This window comes from Pantherophis guttatus, chromosome 2 (genome assembly GCF_059756535.1).
Source record: "Pantherophis guttatus breed Tessera chromosome 2, ASM5975653v1, whole genome shotgun sequence".
NCBI classification, from domain to species: Eukaryota; Metazoa; Chordata; class Lepidosauria; order Squamata; family Colubridae; genus Pantherophis; species Pantherophis guttatus.
In genome coordinates, this window is record NC_142064.1 from 219,295,955 (window position 1) to 219,315,834 (window position 19,880).

Sequence of the window (19,880 nt, forward strand, 5' to 3'; positions counted from 1 at the left end):
TTTTATTGTCAGTGTACCTATCAAACCGTACTACAGGCAAATTCAACTTGACCCTATAAACAATGTGGAAAGCATGTTAATGCATGTGATGAGTGAAGCATTTATACGGATTTTGTGTACCAGCATGTCATTTTTTCCTGTCACCTCATAGTCATACTTATAAAATGGAAAAGGACTCAGAGACACATATTCCAACCTTACGTCTTTCACCTTTGCATTTGTTATTGTTTTTCTTTTTTCCTGAATTGTTCTGTATTCTGCTTTTAACATGGTTTGATTTTTGTATAATATCCTACAGAACAGTGAAGACAGTGCTAGAATCTCCATCACATTTTTCCGTCTGTTTCGAGTTATGCGATTAGTGAAGCTCCTCAGCAGGGGAGAAGGAATCCGAACTTTATTGTGGACATTTATTAAGTCATTTCAGGTATGCATAACATTCAAAAGAATTGCTTTTTCGAGTCAAAATGCAATGTATTAGGTATTGCACGGTGTTTCAGAGTGAAATACAGTATAAACTAGGGGTCAGCAACCCGCGGCTCTGGAGCCGCATGTGGTTCTTTCATCCCTCTCCTGCAGCTCCCTATTGCCGGTCGGCTCCACAATTGATAGGGCTTTCGGTTAGGACAGGTAGAGGAAAAGGGACGCTGTGCTAGGAGGAGACTGTATGGTGGGGGAACTGGACTTCCGGTCGGGTCCAGAATTGAATGGGGGGCTTCCAGTTAGGACCTTTGTGGCTCTTTGAGTGTTTAAGGTTGCCAACCCCTGGCATAAACAATGGTGATGTGTATTATCAGGATGTTCAATATCTGTGTCTCTCTTGTGTGTATATATTTGTATGTGTGTGTTTTGTGTGTACGTGTGCATGAGTATGCATACATATACATGTATATCTTACTTGCATCATATTGATTGGAATATATATTTACATTATTTTATTTATTTTTAGTTATTTTTTACATTTACGTGCTGCCCAGCTCCCTCAAAGAGGGACTGGTGATATACAATAATATGTTAAAATATAAAACAATATATATGAAAGTTAAAACATTTTTTAAAAATTTAAGAGGAGACAAGAGATTAAAATTAATTAAAAGGCAAAGGGAGGGCTTCCAGGGGACTGACTGGCCCCATGACTGCATATTTCCCAGGGCTCACCATGTGAGGCTGCAGAGCCATGTCTTAACTCCTGTTTGGCATGCCAAGAAAGTGGGGGTCAGTCTGACCTTTGCAGAATAATATTCTACAGGGTGGGAGCAAGAGCTCTCTTCCTAGAACCCACTAATAAGAATTCTTTAAATGATAGGATCGGTAACACACCCTCCCTGCCTGATTGGGTGGGGTGGGCTGATGTGATAGGATGAAGACAGTTCCGTAGGCCCTATTCCAACAAAGATCTGATTATGTGTATAGATCTGAATAATATAATAATCCGCATAGCTCTTAAATTGTGCCCAATTCTTTGCAGTTCTAATTAAATATTTTCACAAGAATTGGTGAGGCATATTTCCTGTGTGCCCATGATTACAGACCGAGGATAATAACCTGGTTCGTAACTGTTGCTGTTACTCCAACCATGCTAATTCTTCATTCAGAAATATGCCATCGTATTTCTTAATTGTTCAACAGGATGGAAATTACTAATTAAAATTATTAGTAATTTTGGAATACTAGTTTAAAAAGAATTTATTAATCATAAGGTCTAATCCTATACAGATAGTCCTTGATTTACAACCACAATTCAGCCTAAAATTTGTGTTGTTAAGTGAGAATTTGTTAAGGGGGTTTTGCCCCATTTTATGATGTTTCTTGCCACAGCTGTTTAGTGAATCACTGCAGTTAAGTTAGCAACACAGTTGTTAAGCAAATTGACTTTGCTTGTTAGAAGTTTGCAAAACTTCTAACAAGCAAAGTTAGGTTACCCTGGGATCCTGGGACACAGCAAAGGTTATAAATATGAACCAGTTGTCAAGTACCTGAATTTTAATCACATGATCATGGGGATGCTGCAGAGGTTGTAACTGTGAAAAACAGTCATAAGTCACTTTTTTCAATGCCATTGTAACTATGAATGGTCACTAAATGGACTATTGTAAGTCAAGGATTACCTGTATACGTTATTTTAAAATAACATTTAAAATAAAATAAAATAAGACTCAACTTTATGTTGAGTCACCACCCTGAAACAGCAAGCAACATTGAAGTCAACATATTAGTGCAAGTGATTACAACATACTTCCATGTGTGGATAGCATTTCAAATAACTGTAGAGCTTTCCCTGCCAATCCTTGTCTATTTATTTCTGATGAGTAGAAATTAAAAATAGAAAAATGTATAGTCCATGCATAATAGCTTCAAAAATAGATGCAAGTTATTATTTTCAAACTTCTTTTCATTTTAGGCTCTGCCATATGTTGCCCTTCTGATAGCTATGTTGTTTTTCATCTATGCGGTTATTGGAATGCAGGTAATAAAAACATTTTTTTTTCCTGATGAGGAAGTATATGATGTAAGCCAGTTATTAAGGGATGGGATATTGACAGTCTCTTGCCAATCTATGTTAGAATACCTACTGTATGTAGAGAATGTGCTAATTTGCTGCCAACACTTTCATTAAAACTTACTTAAAGGATATATTTTTTAAATCCCTGGACTGAACTGGGGTCAATGCTATTTAATTCATTCACAAATGGGAAATGAAATTTGTATATTGCAACCCCTTAAAAGCTTGCAAAGAGGCAATAACATGGCAAATGACATAGTCATAGATAAACCAATGACATAGTTAGTGATCATTAACCATAGCATGGTAGCAGTGCAACAGAAAAAATACATATTAGGAATTAGGATTGAAAACAACACAACTAAATAAATAGGATCTTTCTTTAAATACAATCTATTACAGAGTTAGAAAAGTTGCTGATAAATATAATAAACATTTTGAAGTGCTAAATTAGCTGCTCCTTAACGGAGTGCTGAAATATTTGGCAATTTTTAGTTTGGTGGTTGGGGAAAACAAAGCAATGAGAATGTATAAAAACTCTAAGTATCATATTTTTCAGAGTATAAGATGCTCCAACTATAAGATGCACCTACCTTTTTTGGGGAGGAAAACAAGATATACGCTAGTGTGTGGATATGGGAAATACTATGAAATTTTACCAGTTTGGAACTGTTTTAAGTTTTTTTCTTTGCATAGATTGGTATTGTAATCAGGATCAGTAAGTTATTCAGCACACAATCTGTTAGATATAAAGCTTTTTCCCCCCTCTCTTTGTTTTCCTTTAGGTAACATTTTAATTAAGTTAGTGAACTGCTTTTTAAATTCCAGCTAATTGTTGATTCTAGACAGAAATTTTACAACAAAAGGACACAAAGAAGAAAATAAGATTCATAAAACACTCACAATAACTCTGCCTCCCAGCACAGCAAACAGTCTGCTTTAGTTTCGTTTTCAGCACAGCTTGATTAGCGCAATTAAAAAAAAAATCTGCCTCCCAGCAATTTGCCTGATTGCCCTCGCAGCAATAGGCAATGGCAAATTCCTGCAGCCTGAAACAGCTGAGAGTTGGGAGTCCGATCCAACAGACAATCAACTGCTTGTGCTAATCAGGCTGTCCTGAAGCTGAAACGGGCTGTTTGCAGTTTGCTGCTTTCTGCAAGGAGGTAAATTGCTGGGAGGCAGAGGTCAAAGGGTGGAGGCCGGCAAGTTGGTGGGGCTACATTCGGTGTATAAGATGCACCCAAATTTTCAACCTCTTTTAGGGGGAAAAAGTGTGTCATATACTCCAAGAAATACGGTAAGTCCCCAAAGGCTGCTTGGTGGGTTGAAAATTTCTGCTCATTGTTTTATTTTCCATTACTTTTTCTCCAGTTTCTTTCAGTTTCCTTTCCTACTTCTTGCAATTGTACTACTTTCTTTCACTCAGTCTTGCTCTGGGCCCATTTGTCATAGCACAAAGATGCTCCACCAACCATTTTTAGGGATATTTCTTCACAGTATATGCCACAACTAAACAGTTGTTTGGCTCCATTACATTCCCATCAGAAAATCATGCCATTCTAAATCTTGCTGCATCTACAGTGCATGCCCACCAATGTAGAAAGTAAGAAATATAACCCTTGATAAAGATGTGCAGGCACCTGGCCAAAGATTTAAGTTTAGAATGTCCAAATAATATTTAAAATTGGCTCAGGCAGGCGCCTTCCTAATTCACTAAATTATAAGGAGAAGAAGATACAGCCCAATCAGAGTTTCATAATCCTTTTATTAGTCAATTTCAACAGAAGTAGTTATTGGGTGAAACTGATTTTATGGTCTGTTCTACCTAATGAGCCTAATTCTATGCACCAGAATGGGTCTGTGTTGTGCTGCTATCTATATGTTGTTAACATGAAAAATCCCATATTAAGATTGAAATTCCAGCCCAAAGGAAATACCCTATCCAGTGAAAAGCCTCCACCAGTTGGTGTGCACAGTAGTCTGGTGACTACTCCATGTGTTCATCAATTGAATAATTAATTTTCAAAAACCTGAAATGTATGGGTCAACTATTCATTTACAAGGTAGCAGCAATTAAAGTTAACAATTTTAAATTAAACAATTAAAGTTCAATGTTTTGGTGCTTGCTAATAAGCCAACTGGTTGACAGAAAATGAAAGAAACAAAGCCAGCCCTATAGCGCTCAAATTCAGCATCTGGAGGAGCAATATTAGAGAAGCAGAGTATAACACCTTAAACTATTCCCTGATTGGCTCATCTACAGTTTAAACTGGAATACAGGCAAAGACCCTCCAGCCACCTACAACCAGAAGGAGGAAATGGGTGACACAGAAGGGGAGCAGATAATAGAGATGGAAATGATGCAAGGCCCAAATATGGCAAGGTGGCAAACAGTGTTTTGGATCTTAGAGAATTACATAAATGTGTTTAAACTGCCCAAGCATCAGTTAACTAAGAAAGATGAGAAGAAAAGGTATACAGTTTTGACTGGAACACAGACCTATATAAAGGCATTGACTTCTTTATATCACAGAGGACAATCTATGTGTATATACCTTCATTTTTCTCTGTAATGGAGTTTCATTCAACTGATTCATATCTAGAAGTCTTTTCTTAGATAAAATACTCTGAAATAAGGGATTAAACACCTGAAGAGCTGAGGTTTACTACCAATCTGTGTTTTAAAACCTGACAATTATGGCTAAGGATCAATGTGCCAGTAAATTATTATTATTATTGGTAGTAGTAGTAATATTAGCATTATTAATATTAGGGTTCAAAAATAGGAAACGTTTCATATTATAAGTATCTGGCTCAATACTGCAGAAAATCAACTGTTTAGGCTTATCAAAATTGCAAAAGGTTACCATGGGTAAGCTGTTACTTCTCTTTCAGGTATTTGGCAAAGTTGCTCTGAAAGATGGCAATCAAATTAACAGGAACAACAACTTTCAAACCTTCCCCCAAGCGGTGCTTCTTCTCTTCCGGTAGAATTTGTTTGTTATTACTGGCATAGAGTTCATAAGGATCCGGTTTGGTCTAGTAGTTAAGGCACTAGGTTAGGAACCAGGAGACTGTGTGTTCTAGTCCCACTTTAGGCATGAAAACCGGCTAGGTGATTTTGGGCCAGTCACTTTCTCTCTCAGCCCATAACATCAGACTAGGGCAATAAACCAGTTGGTCAATTCCTGTTGCAACCAAATGGATCAATCCTTGGTTGACCTGGAAAAAGAGTACTCTGAACTTGTAGGAAAACTCTAGGAAGAAAAAAAAGAGTTCAAAAATGTGTGGAATGGTTTTGTGGTAGGTTGTGAAAAACACTTTATTAACCTAAGAAATTAATCTTCTGTTCCTTTAACAGTACATCTAATATAGGTCATAAACAAGTAAAATATTTAACGTACCTTAATCTAAGATGGGACATCAGGTGAATCATTATGGTACTTTTGCTGGAACTTCTGAGTATTCCACATATATTTAGTCTGCCAATGAATTAAAAATGACAGTGAAGAAGCTAGAATGCAAGAAATGCCAGATTCTTGCTTGTTCTCTATCATTTGGTGATTTTTAATGATTTTTACAATTTTTCAGACCTTCAATGTTTTACTTAAAAAGAAATGAAAATATTCACTTTAACTTCTACCACGTTGTAAACAGCCTGAAACAGTTGTCCCGTTCGATACTTTTCATAACTCAGAAAGAGCCACTTCATGAGTAGATACGTTTTATGTGGTTATCAGTAGCTGTTATGTGGTTAACAGAAAAAGAGAAAGGACTGCAGGAGATACCCTGCAGTGACTTCCAATTAAAATGTTGATTGCCAAAGATCAATGTGAGAATATGTAATTGAATATGAGTAGAAATTACATATGAGAGCTAAAAGGCGCAATTTAGGTAGCCTAATCATGTACTGACCACATATCCTCCCTTACTGCCCCAAATAACATGATGATACAGTTAGATAAGTCTGTGTTAAAATTATACATTCAGTAGCTGCTGTATCCCTGTCCTGTCTAATAGGGTTGCAAGGAACATCAACAATAAATTAAAAGCTGGGACATTCATAGGAAAAGCAGAGAGGAAAGCCCCATCCAGGGACCAGAAAGTGCAGAAGTAGCACCATACAATTAGAAAATATATAGTATAAGCTAGTTAAGCAGCAGACTAAACTTCAGACTAAGAAAATTTGGTTAGAGTTTGTCTACACAGATACCAAGGTATGTAGATTGTGTGGAATTGACTTTAGTGGCACAGGAAAGCAAATGATGAAAACTGTATTTTGACAACACAACAAAACCATGTAATTTACATTACCTGCACTCAATGTTGGGATACAAATATTAAAGGCCAGGGTGCACGTTTCATCATTTTTTTTCAACAACACGGTTTGTCCCAGATGCCTATACAAAGGAAGATTGTAGCTAATACTCTCTTAAAATTGGTTTTGTCAAAAAAAATTTTTAATATGGTTATCTGTCTTGTGTATGAATTTTGGGCGACTGACAACAATCAACAAAAGCAATAGAATAAAACATCTACAGATCAGCGGTGAAATCCGGCCAGTTATATCCGGTTCGCGTCAACCGGTAGGGCCGGCGACGGGAGGCTCTGGTCAACCATTGGGACATCATTATGTCCTGTTTTTGACCCTCTGTGCATGTGCAGAAGGCTCTGCGCATGCGCAGAAGAGGCGTGCATTCACATTTCCAAACCAGTAGCGAAGGTAAGCATTTCATCGCTGCTACAGATCAAGTAAAAAACAATTAAAACATAACACAATAGACGTCAAGTGCTATATATACTAGAGTATCAGACTCAACAAACCACACATACATTAGGCTCATCTAGCTGCCTGGAAAGTTATATTTTTTCCTCAATATCTGGGAGAAAAAAATCAAGAAGACTTCACAGTCTTCTGGAAGGCCAAGAGGGTGGAAACCGAGCAGGATGCATAGGGGAGTCTGCTTCATAGGATAGGTGCCATAACAGGAAGGCTCAGTTGGTCCTAGGTCTAACAAGATGGCATGATTTAATAGAAGGGATGGAACAAATTTAGTGGGAGCAACAGAGATGATCTTGGAGAAACTGTTCAGAGGTGGCTACAACATGTGCAAAACATGTTTTCAAGCTTGTGAAACAAGGAAAGATTAGGAAGAGACCCAACCTGGCTCCACCCTGACTCTCTGAAGTATAAGAGGGAAGGAGAACTAGGATACCTCCTGCGTTAATTGTGCCATTCTCAATGGTTGCCTAATGATATAGTGCAATTGGAGTTCTGCATATTTTTGTATTTCCTGGCTGCTTATTCATTTAACCCCTAAATCCATGTGGGCTCTAGACATTACATGAACAAGCAGCCTAGGAATACAAAAACATATAGAACTCCAATTAAACTACATCATAAGGCAACCATTGAGAATAATTATTAAAAACCACGAGCATAGTACATTAATACTGATAAAATCAATGTATTTATACTTTCAAGGTTTTAATCGGAACAGGACATAAAGATTTAATATATTTTTAAATATACAACATAGCATGACATCTCTTTACTGTGCCCTCATTCATTGTTTAGGACCATTATTAGGAAACAATAATAGCAATGTTATGCTAGAAGAAACAATATTGTTTGCTTTATTTTATCTTCCTTTGTTCCATATTAAAGGTGTGCTACAGGAGAGGCTTGGCAAGACATCATGCTAGCTTGCATGCCAGGAAAACGTTGTGATCCAGAGTCTGATTATAGCCCTGGAGAAGAATACACATGTGGGAGCAATTTTGCTATTATTTATTTCATCAGTTTCTATATGTTATGTGCTTTTTTGGTGAGTCTAGAAAGTAAAATTTCTGAATGGCTAAAATTTGAACAGGAAAATGTACTAAAGATTAATTATATTAACTCACAAAGCGTATGTTATGTTATGTTATGTTATGTTTAGTTTATTTAGTTTAGTTTAGATTAGTTTATAGTTTCCTTTCCTCATTGCTGTTACTTATGTGGTACTCCACTTTCAAAGACTGTATGCCTGAAGTATTAATATCAGATTAAAACAAAAACTGAGTTGATTCAATTATTATCCATCAGTACAATGTAAGCATGTTATCTTGAATGAAAATCACGGTAAATTTTAGTACCACCTTATAAAGCCTTAGTAAGACCACACCTGGAATACTGCATCCAGGTTTGGTCACCACATTACAAGAAAGAGGTTGAGATTTTGGGAAAAGTGCAGAGAAGAGCAACTAAGATGATTAAAGGCCTGGAGACTAAAACATATAAAGAACTGTTGCAGGATTTGGGTATGGATAGTCTAGAGAAAAAAATGACTAGGGGTAACATGACAGCAGTATTCCAGTATTTGAGGGACATATTTCTATTGTTTTTCTCTAATATGCTATTTTCTTCTAATAGCATTCTGACTAATGAGAACATATTTCTTGCCTTGACATGAATGTGTTCAGTAATATTATACCTGCTCAACATAGCATTTCCTTTTCTTTTAATAATCTACTTTTTTCTGTCACTGTTGTTGCAGTTTCTATTATAAAATGTTTGTCACATATACACAGTTGGTATAACATTTCCAATTTCACAGAAGCTGGCATGCTAATATATTTATGAATATCTTACATTAACTCTAATCTTCAAAGCCATAAATGGTATGGGACCAATTTTAAGATTAGCTTCCACTTATAGGAATCTGTCCAACCTTTGCTCTAATAATCCTTCCACTTTCCATCTAAAGAATGGAAGGTGTACATAAAAGAAAAGGCTTTCCCATGGAACATTGTGCCAAAAGGAGCAAAAAACATAATCCTGTATTTATTCTACTCTGAAGCAAGGGTGTTTACAGCCAGATAAATGCAGGCAATTAAATTTACAGGCAAATTTATAGACCTCATTTTTAGCAAGCGTTTATATCTGTCTAAGGCATAATATAAATATGGAGAGGCAGTTTGCTGTAGTGGTTAGGGCTTCGGGATAGAAACCATGACTCTAAATTCTAGTCCTGCCATAGGCATAAACCAGCTGGATGACCTTTAGCCAATTGCTCTCTCTTAGCCCTAGGAAGCAGACAATGGCAAACTACTTCTAAAATCTTGCCAAGAAAACTACAAGGACTTGTCCAGGCAGTCACCAGGAGTCAAGACTGATTCACAGGCACCAAAATTCTTTTTCAAATATATATATATTTATTTCAGAGTCCAAATCTAATTTAATAAGTAAACAAAACTTTCGAAGTGTTCTTTCTGATTGCTACCTGAGCCATATGGTAATATTGTCTTCTATGTCTTGTTTTTAAGATTATCAATCTTTTTGTGGCTGTCATCATGGACAACTTCGATTATCTGACACGTGATTGGTCTATCCTTGGTCCACATCATCTGGATGAATTTAAAAGAATATGGTCAGAATATGATCCTGAAGCAAAGTAAGTTACCTCATGACTACAATATATCCCCATCAAAGGAGTTTAAAAAACAAAACAAAACAATGCCTAATTTAAGTCAGCTGGAGCTATTTAATTTTTTTTAATCTTTTTTATAGAGGGAGAATAAAACACCTTGATGTTGTTACTTTATTGCGACGCATCCAGCCTCCCCTTGGTTTTGGGAAGTTATGTCCTCACAGAGTAGCCTGCAAGGTAGGCTGAGGTCATTGATTCTTTGAAAACCTTTATAAGTAATGCAATTTTCTAGAGAAGAGATACCTGTATATTCATTGTACCCAATTCTCCAGTGTTAATTATTAGCTTTTTCACTAGGCTCTGTTGGATATTATTACAAAAGTAATGCCACCTCTTTCCTTTGTTCTGGGTCATTGATATGGAGTAGTATTTGGCTGGTAGCAAAAGGAAGTTTTGGAGAATTCATTCAATAGTCAAGATAAATTGCTTATTCTCAGTTATGAAAGGAGGTAAAGAAGTCCCATATACATCAAAAGCTCCCCCTAATTAAAGCAAGAAGATTGATGGTTCTTAGTTTAAAAAAAATACATGACATGGATTTTGCTCCTGAGATCACTGGCTCATGTGACTCATGTAACTTCCAACTAGAACTAAAAGGCCAGCTGTGGTCCTCTGATCAAAAACGGTTGTCTATCAACATAGAATATAAGCAGGAAAAGCACAATCGCTTCTGGTTGTGAGGACGTTTCCAAGTTTATACTGAAGTTGTATATACAAACACCATCCTATCTTCAGCAGATCAGCAGTGTTGTGGTAATGCCTAGATATAGCTTAACATTTACAAGTAGTAAAGTGTACATTTACAGGTAGTTAAGTGTAAGTAGTACACTTACTACTAAAGAAGTAGTAAGCAGTTGAATCATAGCATGAAACTAGCAGTCTATTATTAATTGATATTAGCAAATGCCTTTAAATTACCCATGAGAAGAGCATGATGGAAAGGATCATCTTATTTTCTTTGGTAAATAAAATACTTATAGTTATTTTTTTAAAAAAAAACAAGTTTCATTTCAGAACAATGGAAATTTCAAAGATATCTAGAATCATTATCCACAGAAATTACTTATTCTTCCTGCAGCTATAGATATTTCCCACTGATTTTATGAGAGAACTAAATAAATATGAAGCTATCAAATAAAAAGAAATGAAACTTTATAATAATTATGGTATGCTCATCCCAAATATTTATCTTCTTCCATTAATGTATAAAGTATGTTTGGCATGAATTATTTTATGTGTTAATTATAAAACACTCACTTATAGAACTCTCGTGTCAGGCGGAATTTCCTCTATTTTGTAAGATATCCTTTAGTATTCAGCTCATGACATCTATGAATAATAATAACCACTAGACTATGATATGTCTTCCTATGCATTTTTAGATTAATTTCCTGGGCATACACTTTATGATAAACTGATAAACGCATACTGAACCTTCTTTGTGTCTATTTCTTTTTTAAATATCTGCAGAGGTTGGTAGCCATGAACATGCCCCTAAACAGTGATGGAACAGTTATGTTTAATGCTACTCTATTTGCTTTAGTAAGAACAGCCTTGAAAATCAAAACTGAAGGTAGGAGCCTACAATAAACATTTTAATTATTCTTTATTTCTTCTTATCAAATAATTAGTACCGATCTTTGATATATGTGGTGGCCACCCTGGAGACCTTGTAAATGTAAAAGGTTGCATGTATGTCTATGGAGATTCTCAGTCATTCAGGCCATGGTTGTCCCAAAGGTGCTTTTTTCAAGAGGCAACTGGACTTTCTGGTTTTTCTTTGAAGACATTCACTTCTCATCCAAGAAGCTTCTTCAGCTGTTACTCTGTTTCCCCCAAAATAAGACATCCCCTGATAATAAGCGCAATTGGGCTTTTGAGCACATGGCAATAAGGCCAAGCGCTTATTTCAGGGTTCAAAAAAATATAAGAGAGGGTCTTATTTTTGGGGAAACACAGTATTAATATAAACTTCAAATGACCAGCTGTCTGCAAGAAATATAAATCCTTCCATTCCCCACTATCCAGTCAGAGCTGAAGAAGCTTCCTGGGTGAGAAGCGAAACATCTTCAAAAAAAAAAAACCTAGAAAGTCCAGTTGCCTCTGGAAAAAAGCACCTTTGGGTTGCATGTATGGTTCTCTGTAAAAGTATTGTAGTTATGTTTGTACCCAAAATGTCAGTTTTTTGTGGGGCAGTAGTTTCCTTTACTGAAAAATAGGATAGGTGGTGGGAATCAGTTGCACTTTGAACTTATATACACTGGTCTTGATTTCTCAAAATCTCTGGCCTTCAAAAAATTGTATATAATAGAAAGGAACATGTTATTGTTGACAAAGTAATATGCAATTAGAAAATATGTTTTATCAAATATGAAATTCATCGGGATCAGTAATTTCTTTATTTTGCACATTTGCTTCAATTTGGTATCTGCAGACCAGAGGACCAATTATTCATAACCATTGTTTTCCTTTTGACAGCTGCTTTGACATTTACTATCAGGAGATAACATTTTGCATACGACCAATACATCAGATGATCTTTTTGAACTACTCTATATTTTTAAGATATAATCTGTTTAAACAATGATGGCATTTCATGTAAAGTCTTCCTTGTTTATGCTACTTGTTCGTTGAAATGGCTACCAGCAGTACTAATGTTGGTGTCTGTCAATTTCCTTCTGGATCTTAACCAGTATTTCTTCTGTGCTGATTGCTGAAGGATCTGTGAAATCAACCCTCCAGCTGTCATCCTCCAGCTATCACCCTCCAATTCAGGCTTGTGAGCTTCTTAAATGTACCCTGGTGGCCACTGTGTTTGTTTCTCTTGCCATAAAAACAGCAGCAATGTAGAGGTGTTCCTGAAGCAGTCCAAGCCGGATAGGAACCACTTCAAAATCTATTAATCCAATCGGCCAGACTTGCTGTGGGAGCAGAACATCACAAAGCTACTGGAAGTGATAGACCCTCTCTTGAATCTGTGTCATATTTGACTATGTTATGTTGTCCCAAAGCAAAAGCAAAGTAAACTAGTGTCAAAGCTATTGACCTTTTGTGGAAACTTCATTTAACTTTGGCTTAGCTGTAGAGATCCCAACCATGTGTAGAGATACTGACATTTTGCTCTTTAGTTTAGTTTATATTAATATATGTAATTCCTTCCTTTCTTCCTTTCTTCCTTCCTTCTCATTCTCCTCAGGAAATTTAGAGCAAGCAAATGAAGAACTCAGGGCAGTCATAAAGAAAATTTGGAAGAAAACTAGTATGAAGCTCCTGGACCAAGTTGTTCCTCCTGCTGGTGGTTAGTAACATGATTTCCTATAGCTTCTGCATTTTAAATACAAAACACAGAAAAATACTATAACAGTATGCTAATGTTAACTAAGTGACAAGATAGTAAAGTTTTAGATACTAATTTACAGTAAAACACATAGCATTCTGAAATAAAGAATTTAAACTTCCTTTATACATAAACCTTTCAATTTATAGGCTTCAGAATAATAATAAGCCTTTATTATCTTCACTAATTCATTTAAATTTGGAATTTAGTCTAAAATTTGTGAGCCATTCTTTCATTTATTCTCCTTCAACACAAAAAGATTAGGTAAACTAAATTGCTTCCAAAATTTAAGAAAATAGTTAATCAAGAGTAAATAATTTTATTAAGAAATACAGAGTAAACAATCCGCTAATGTTAGTATATTAGCTAGAACTATGTAACTAGGAAAGTTATGATTGATTTAAATGAAATTATGCATCTAGGTTAAATGCAAATGTACATATTAACTATATATGGATGTCTATATACCTGTTGATAGATACAGTGATAAAGTGTTGACTGCGGGTGATGTTCTGATTTGCTGTTTTCATTTTAAAAGTGCAGGATCTCTTGCATAATTAGAAAACATCTAAGGCTGCTGTCAGACATTGAAGAGACCCAGCTATTGGAGTTCATCTTCTAAAATGTTTATACTTTGCTGTACTCCTTTAGTATTATTGCACCCTTCAAGATTACTCTGGTTTAGGTTTTTAAAAATTACTTAACTGCTGAAGGTACTGAATTCTGTCCTCCCTCCAAAGATGACCTCCTTAGTATTTCAGGAGAGAGAGAGAGAGAGACAAAAAGAAAGAGCATGTTTAGCTGTCCTACTTTTCAGCCAGCCCAGAAGAAGCCCCTGGCAACTGACAACTCAGATTCAGGGTGGGATGGGACAATGCCAAGCAATGCCAACTGTCCAAAGAAGAGATACTGCACATTTAAAATGACATTTCTATGTTCCCTTCTGCTTTTTTCTAGCCGCACAGCTGATTTCTTGCATGGCCTAGATGAGTTTGCTTTTGTTGTAACAATGTGCTTGAGCTTTTTCTGCAGCCTCTATTCCTTTCAACTATCAGTCTTTTCAGAATATTCTGAAGCAATTCTGTTTTAGGGTGGTGGCATGGAATCAGTGTTGCCTCTGGCCAGCTTCATTCCCCTCTTTTTATTGAAATACAGAGACATGCTTCAGAATAGCAAGCCATGGCTGTCTAAACTGAGCATGAAGAACCTTTTACTGAGTATATGATTCAGACCTAACACACAATGTAGGCTTTCTTTAAAGTGGAGTTAGAGAGTTCAGCACAATTGCATCACTGTGTACAAAATGATATCAATGTATTGTGACAAGATGAGTGACCAAACCTGCCTAAAGCAAAGGCACAAAAGTTGTCATTAAAATGTAGGAAACAGAAGACTGCCAAATTTTCATGCAACACTAAATTCACAAGCACAGTGAAATCAGAGTATAAGGATCATGAAAAAGGAAAGGACGTCATAATAATCTGGGAATATGAAATAAAAACAAACCTATAGAAAAGCAAGCGTGCAGATTCTCATGAACCTGAAGTAAGTTCAAGATTATATAGCTTCAGTTTAAGCAACATCATAATCTGAAGAAAACTTTGTGAATTATACTGGTTTATATTTCAGATCAGACCAATGGCTTAGAATGAAAATAGATGAATATAGGACATATATTGGACAGACCAAAGTTTTTAATCTATGTTAAATTAGGTCACATTATTTCATTAGTTTCAATATGCATTACCTCTCTCAGACAAGACCTAAACAGACTAAATGTTACAGTCATTTCACCATTTCTCAATAATAAGCAGAGTTATGGAATAAGAAATACTAGTACAAGAAGGTATTAGATATTTTTAGATACTATTAGCATTAAATCTACTAATTTTCTTAATTTATTAATACCTCAAAAGAGACTAAAAGTGATTGGAATATCATGTGACAAGTTACGTTGCAAAAAATGTAGTTCAAAATGAACGATAATAGGAAGAAAACCCCACTAGAAGCCATTTGTCTGTTTTATTCCAAGGTTTCTTTTAATGCCCCTATTCTTAACTCTTTTCCAAGCACACTGACACCTATCTAATATTCTCTTTTTTCTTCCATACTTGTTTTGTTGAAATTCATTCCCTTCTAATATTTTTTCATGTACATATCAGCTCTGTTTCTTCTACACCCACTTCTTCCTAGCTGTTCCCCTTCACGTACCAAACAATGTATACTGGGCCCAAATTAAAAAACTAAGAAAGGGTCCATGTTTGCATATTCTGCTGTTCTACTACAAGCAAGAAATTGCAAACAAAGGCAGGTGAATGTGGAAATAAGGATTTGTGACTATCCACTTTCAAACATGCTTATACATCACCAGAAAAAAACATTTGTATATTCTGATAGGTCATCTTAAGGCATGTTTGTCTTTTATAGCGTACAAAGTATTTTGTCCCATTTAGTTTATTTCTTAGTCCTCTGAAATCCATTTTAAATAGCATTCCCTTATTAAAATTAATATTTTGAGAACTTTTTGAAAAGAAGTTTTTTTTTCATGAACTCACAATTATCTTAATAAATATTTTTATTTGTATCTCACCTTTATTATTTTTACAAAAAATAACTCAAAGCAGCAAAGATAACCAACATGCCTTCTTTCTATTTTCCCCACAAGAACAACCCTGTCAGGTGGGTTGGGCTGAGATAGAATGACTGGCCCAAATTCACTTTCATGGCTAAGGTGGGACTTAAATTCATAGGCTCCTGCTTTCTAACCTGGTACCTTAACCACTACCAATATCAGATCTGTGTGCAGTTTTCTTTTCTTTTATTACTTTTATGACATCCAAGTTTTAGCACCATCTTTTATTCAAAGATAGTCCTTAAGGTACTTTGTCAGTTGCTGTCATCTTCGACATATTAGATTAATATAGGCATCACCGATCAGGACAGAACATACAGGCAGTTGGCCTAATCAAAGAATCAAATTCTTATCATTTCACGGATTCCTTTTTCTGTAGGTTGAAAATGCATGTCACTATTGCATGATTTTCTACTGAACTAAATTCTGAAGGATTCTGTTTATATGGACAGGGGAACATTCAGTGCAACTATTCTGTGGGCATTTTAATGGTTCAAAGGAGAAGTTAATTCAGGTATAATCTCAATCAGATTCATTTTAAGAAAATAGTTTCTAAGGTAGATTACACATTAGGTGCTCTCATCCTTTTCAAATATAGTTAAATAACCATGATGATTTAAAGAAAAAAAATGACCTGACTTTGAATTGCTAGGACTTCTAAGCTTCCATTGTCACAAATGGAGGTTGATGAGGACCTTTTCAAATGATATTTTGTCACATGATAAGATCAGGCTCAGCAATGCTATTTAAGAGACAGCATGAAACAGACTGGACTCCCAACCAAGCGACTTTAAATCTTAAATGTTGTTCTTCTAACTCCTCTAACGGAGCATAATATAAAATATGTTATCAAATATGGGCTTGCTCTATAAGTAGTAATGTTAATCTAACCAGAATAGTAACATTATTTCGGGAAGGCTTTTCAGACCATCTTGCAATGAAATGCTTTGTAATTGTCCATAATGTAAAAAGTAACATGGATGATTTTTTTAAAAAAATCTCTTTTCTGAAATCAGAATCAGATATGGTAGCAAAACAAAATATTTGATTATAATACCAGTAATTCAAAGAAACTCTTCACAGTTTTCAGAAAAACTGTCCCTTTTGTACCTTCAAATCATCACCAAAGTGTGGAAGGCCATGCAGAGATCTGGAGCTTGTCAGTGAGGAATAAGAGTAGAGCAATGGGAATCTCACTGTGAGCCAAGCGTAGAAATTAACTTGTTCCTGAAATGATCACTCATGAGTAATATCTTTTAATGGTCATAATGCTATTCAACATATCCAGTTATTGGAAACTAACAACTGCCAAAATTGTATTCTTTTGTATTCCATTGTAAAATCTTCCTAAAGACCCCATGAAGTAAAGCTTCCAGTGTAAGGACATTAATTTAAGATAGTAGCATTTGCTCCAAAGCCTGATTTCTGATACCTGCCACTTTATTTTATATGACTATAATTGGCTGAGTATTTTCACTCAGAGAAAACCTACATAGCAACTTAATAGTTTAGAAAGTTAGGTGAATAACAATAACTGGACATATTTGATTTTGTTATAAAAATAAGTTCCTTTTATCAATAATGTCAAAGCTACATGCAGCCCCATAAAATTTTGATAGTGAAATTACAATTTTTTTTGACATGGAGGGGAAATTGTCCATTTAGCTGTTTAATTAAATTTAGATTTTACCATCTCCAACATGCAGCTCTTGCCCAAAAACTTGCACATCCCTCCTTTAAAAGGACCAAGTCCAAATAAACCTGAGAATTTTCCAGGATGCTCTTATTGTAGCAATTTGATTTAAATGGATGAAAGTATTTCGGGTCCATCAGCCTCTTAAAAGAACTGCTTCCTCTTTGAATTCTAATAAAATAATTTATTTTCCTTTCATAAGACATAGTTCACTTATCTGCTTCTACTGCTTAGCCGAGTTTGCCTGTTAAACATTGCTTTATGCTAGATTCAGGTTGCCTTGTTATAAGCCAGAACCCTAATGCACAGAGCACCAATCACATTTTTTTCTCACTTGGATAGAGTATATATTGGCTTTTAATGAAATGCGCTGAGGTGGGAGACATCTCTCTGGTCTGTTCATTTAGATGATGAGGTAACCGTGGGGAAGTTCTATGCCACCTTTCTGATACAGGACTACTTTAGGAAATTCAAGAAACGGAAAGAACAAGGACTGGTGGGAAAATACCCTGCAAAGAACACCACCGTTGCATTACAGGTGACTTTGTTTTCCTACACTTTAACTAACCATCTTGCAAGTTTATTAATAACCACAGGTAAATGGCTGTAGGTGCAGTCAGCAATGCTACAAGGACTGTTCTTTGTAATGATGCCTGGGCCCTTCAACATTAAGAGGAGTAATCTTATTTTTCTGTGGGTTGAAAGGTAAGTGAAGAATATTTATAGAAGCCACAGCAGATAGGATGAAGGTAGGTTTTACATTTTTAAGATGCCAATCTCCACAACATCATGTATGAGAGTCAGGTTCCGCGTGAATTTAAGTCATATATAAGTAACCTTTCTATATGAACTGTCTTCTGCATACGTGAAGATCTCAGAAGAACCAGAAATCTACATTGACAATAGGAAAAAAGAAGCTTGAAAGTGTCCCTCGAGGGAAAACAGACACCTCCAAATACTGTGAATGTACATGGAATTACCACACTTATTTTCATCTGCACTCCTTCCTAAACAGCAATATAATAGCTACACTATAAGATGTTGGAAGAAAGCATCCCATTAATTAAATCCACATGGACACAATGCTGTATGTTCTAAGAAGAGATGAGTACGGTTGTATAGAAGCTTTAATAAATCTGAGCAAGGGGTTTTCTGTTTACATATATCTCTCCACCAATGTGTGAAGTCTATGGACATGATCATTCAATAGAAAAAGCTGGCCTCCACTTATCCCATTCCCATTTGCTGAAAGATAAGGACATAAAGAGAGCTCCTTGTGAAGCATTGTTTGGCAAAGGAGATAAAGCTTTGGTTCAAGGTGTGCTAGAAGTAGAGATGGCCCTACCCTTGGGCAAAATGAGGAAGCCTTCTCAGGAAGCAAATCCTGGGAGGCAACCAGTGAAATATCAGATTGTGTTAGGAAGCTTGCCCTGCAGTTCATAAGGTAGCCTGCTATCCTTAAAGAAGATGGCAGATTCTAGTTCATTGTCAGGGATGAAGTATGATATTAGCTACCAGCCTAGCCAGCAGCCAAAGATGGAAGGATTTCAAAAAATCAAATGCAGAATTGGTTGGGTGGCAACTTTTTATGGTTGAAGTTTTTAAAGAGAATTGGGCAAGCAAAAAAGCTTGGCTCCCTTCTTCAAATTATACATTCTCAAGATCTCTCTATAACCACGAAAAGTTGCTTCTGGGCTCCTGCTCCTTTAATATCCCACACTGGCAAAATCCAGAACTGGATCAGGAATGTGAGGGCAATGAAGGGCAGACCTGCACACATGTTGATATGTTCAGATGTAATTTTTGTTCACGACTATTTTTGTTGCTTCCATCTATTTCTTTTATTAAATGTATCATTCTGGAGATGTGTCTAAATTGTGATCCAATTGGTGTAATACAAATAGCATAACCAGAATATATGCTTCATATCTAGAAATCTGATGATTCAATTATCTCCAGCTTTTTTTTTTTTTTTTTTTTTGATATCTACTTTTCTAAAGGTTATTTTCATTTCAGTCATTTTGGGGATCACATCAGGGTGAAATGCTCCCGGTTTGGACCGGATCGCCTGATCCGGTAGAGATGGTGGCGAGTGGTTCAGAGAACCGGTAGCAAAAATCCCTGCCCCCCCCCCACGCCCAGCTGAGCCACGTGATCATCAGAGGCTTGGTTTTTTTTACTTTTAAAAGCATTTTTTCTACAACCTCTTCGGCTGAAAAAATGCTTTTAAAAGTAAAAAAAAG

At 35.9% G+C, this 19,880-nt stretch overlaps 1 protein-coding gene across 19 annotated transcripts in view; it reads left to right on the plus strand.

Annotated features, from left to right (window-relative positions):
* Positions 1-19,880, plus strand: part of CACNA1D (calcium voltage-gated channel subunit alpha1 D) — a 240,478-nt gene that overhangs the window by 188,648 nt on the left and 31,950 nt on the right. For all 19 annotated transcript variants that reach the window (XM_087887838.1, XM_087887840.1, XM_087887842.1 and 16 more), the window contains 9 exons: positions 299-427; positions 2,402-2,467; positions 5,399-5,490; positions 8,172-8,331; positions 9,812-9,939; positions 10,056-10,152; positions 11,446-11,548; positions 13,172-13,273; positions 18,045-18,175. In XM_087887838.1, the coding sequence (XP_087743964.1) occupies positions 299-427; positions 2,402-2,467; positions 5,399-5,490; positions 8,172-8,331; positions 9,812-9,939; positions 10,056-10,152; positions 11,446-11,548; positions 13,172-13,273; positions 18,045-18,175 (1,008 nt within the window). The remainder of the gene's footprint in view (positions 1-298; positions 428-2,401; positions 2,468-5,398; positions 5,491-8,171; positions 8,332-9,811; positions 9,940-10,055; positions 10,153-11,445; positions 11,549-13,171; positions 13,274-18,044; positions 18,176-19,880) is intronic.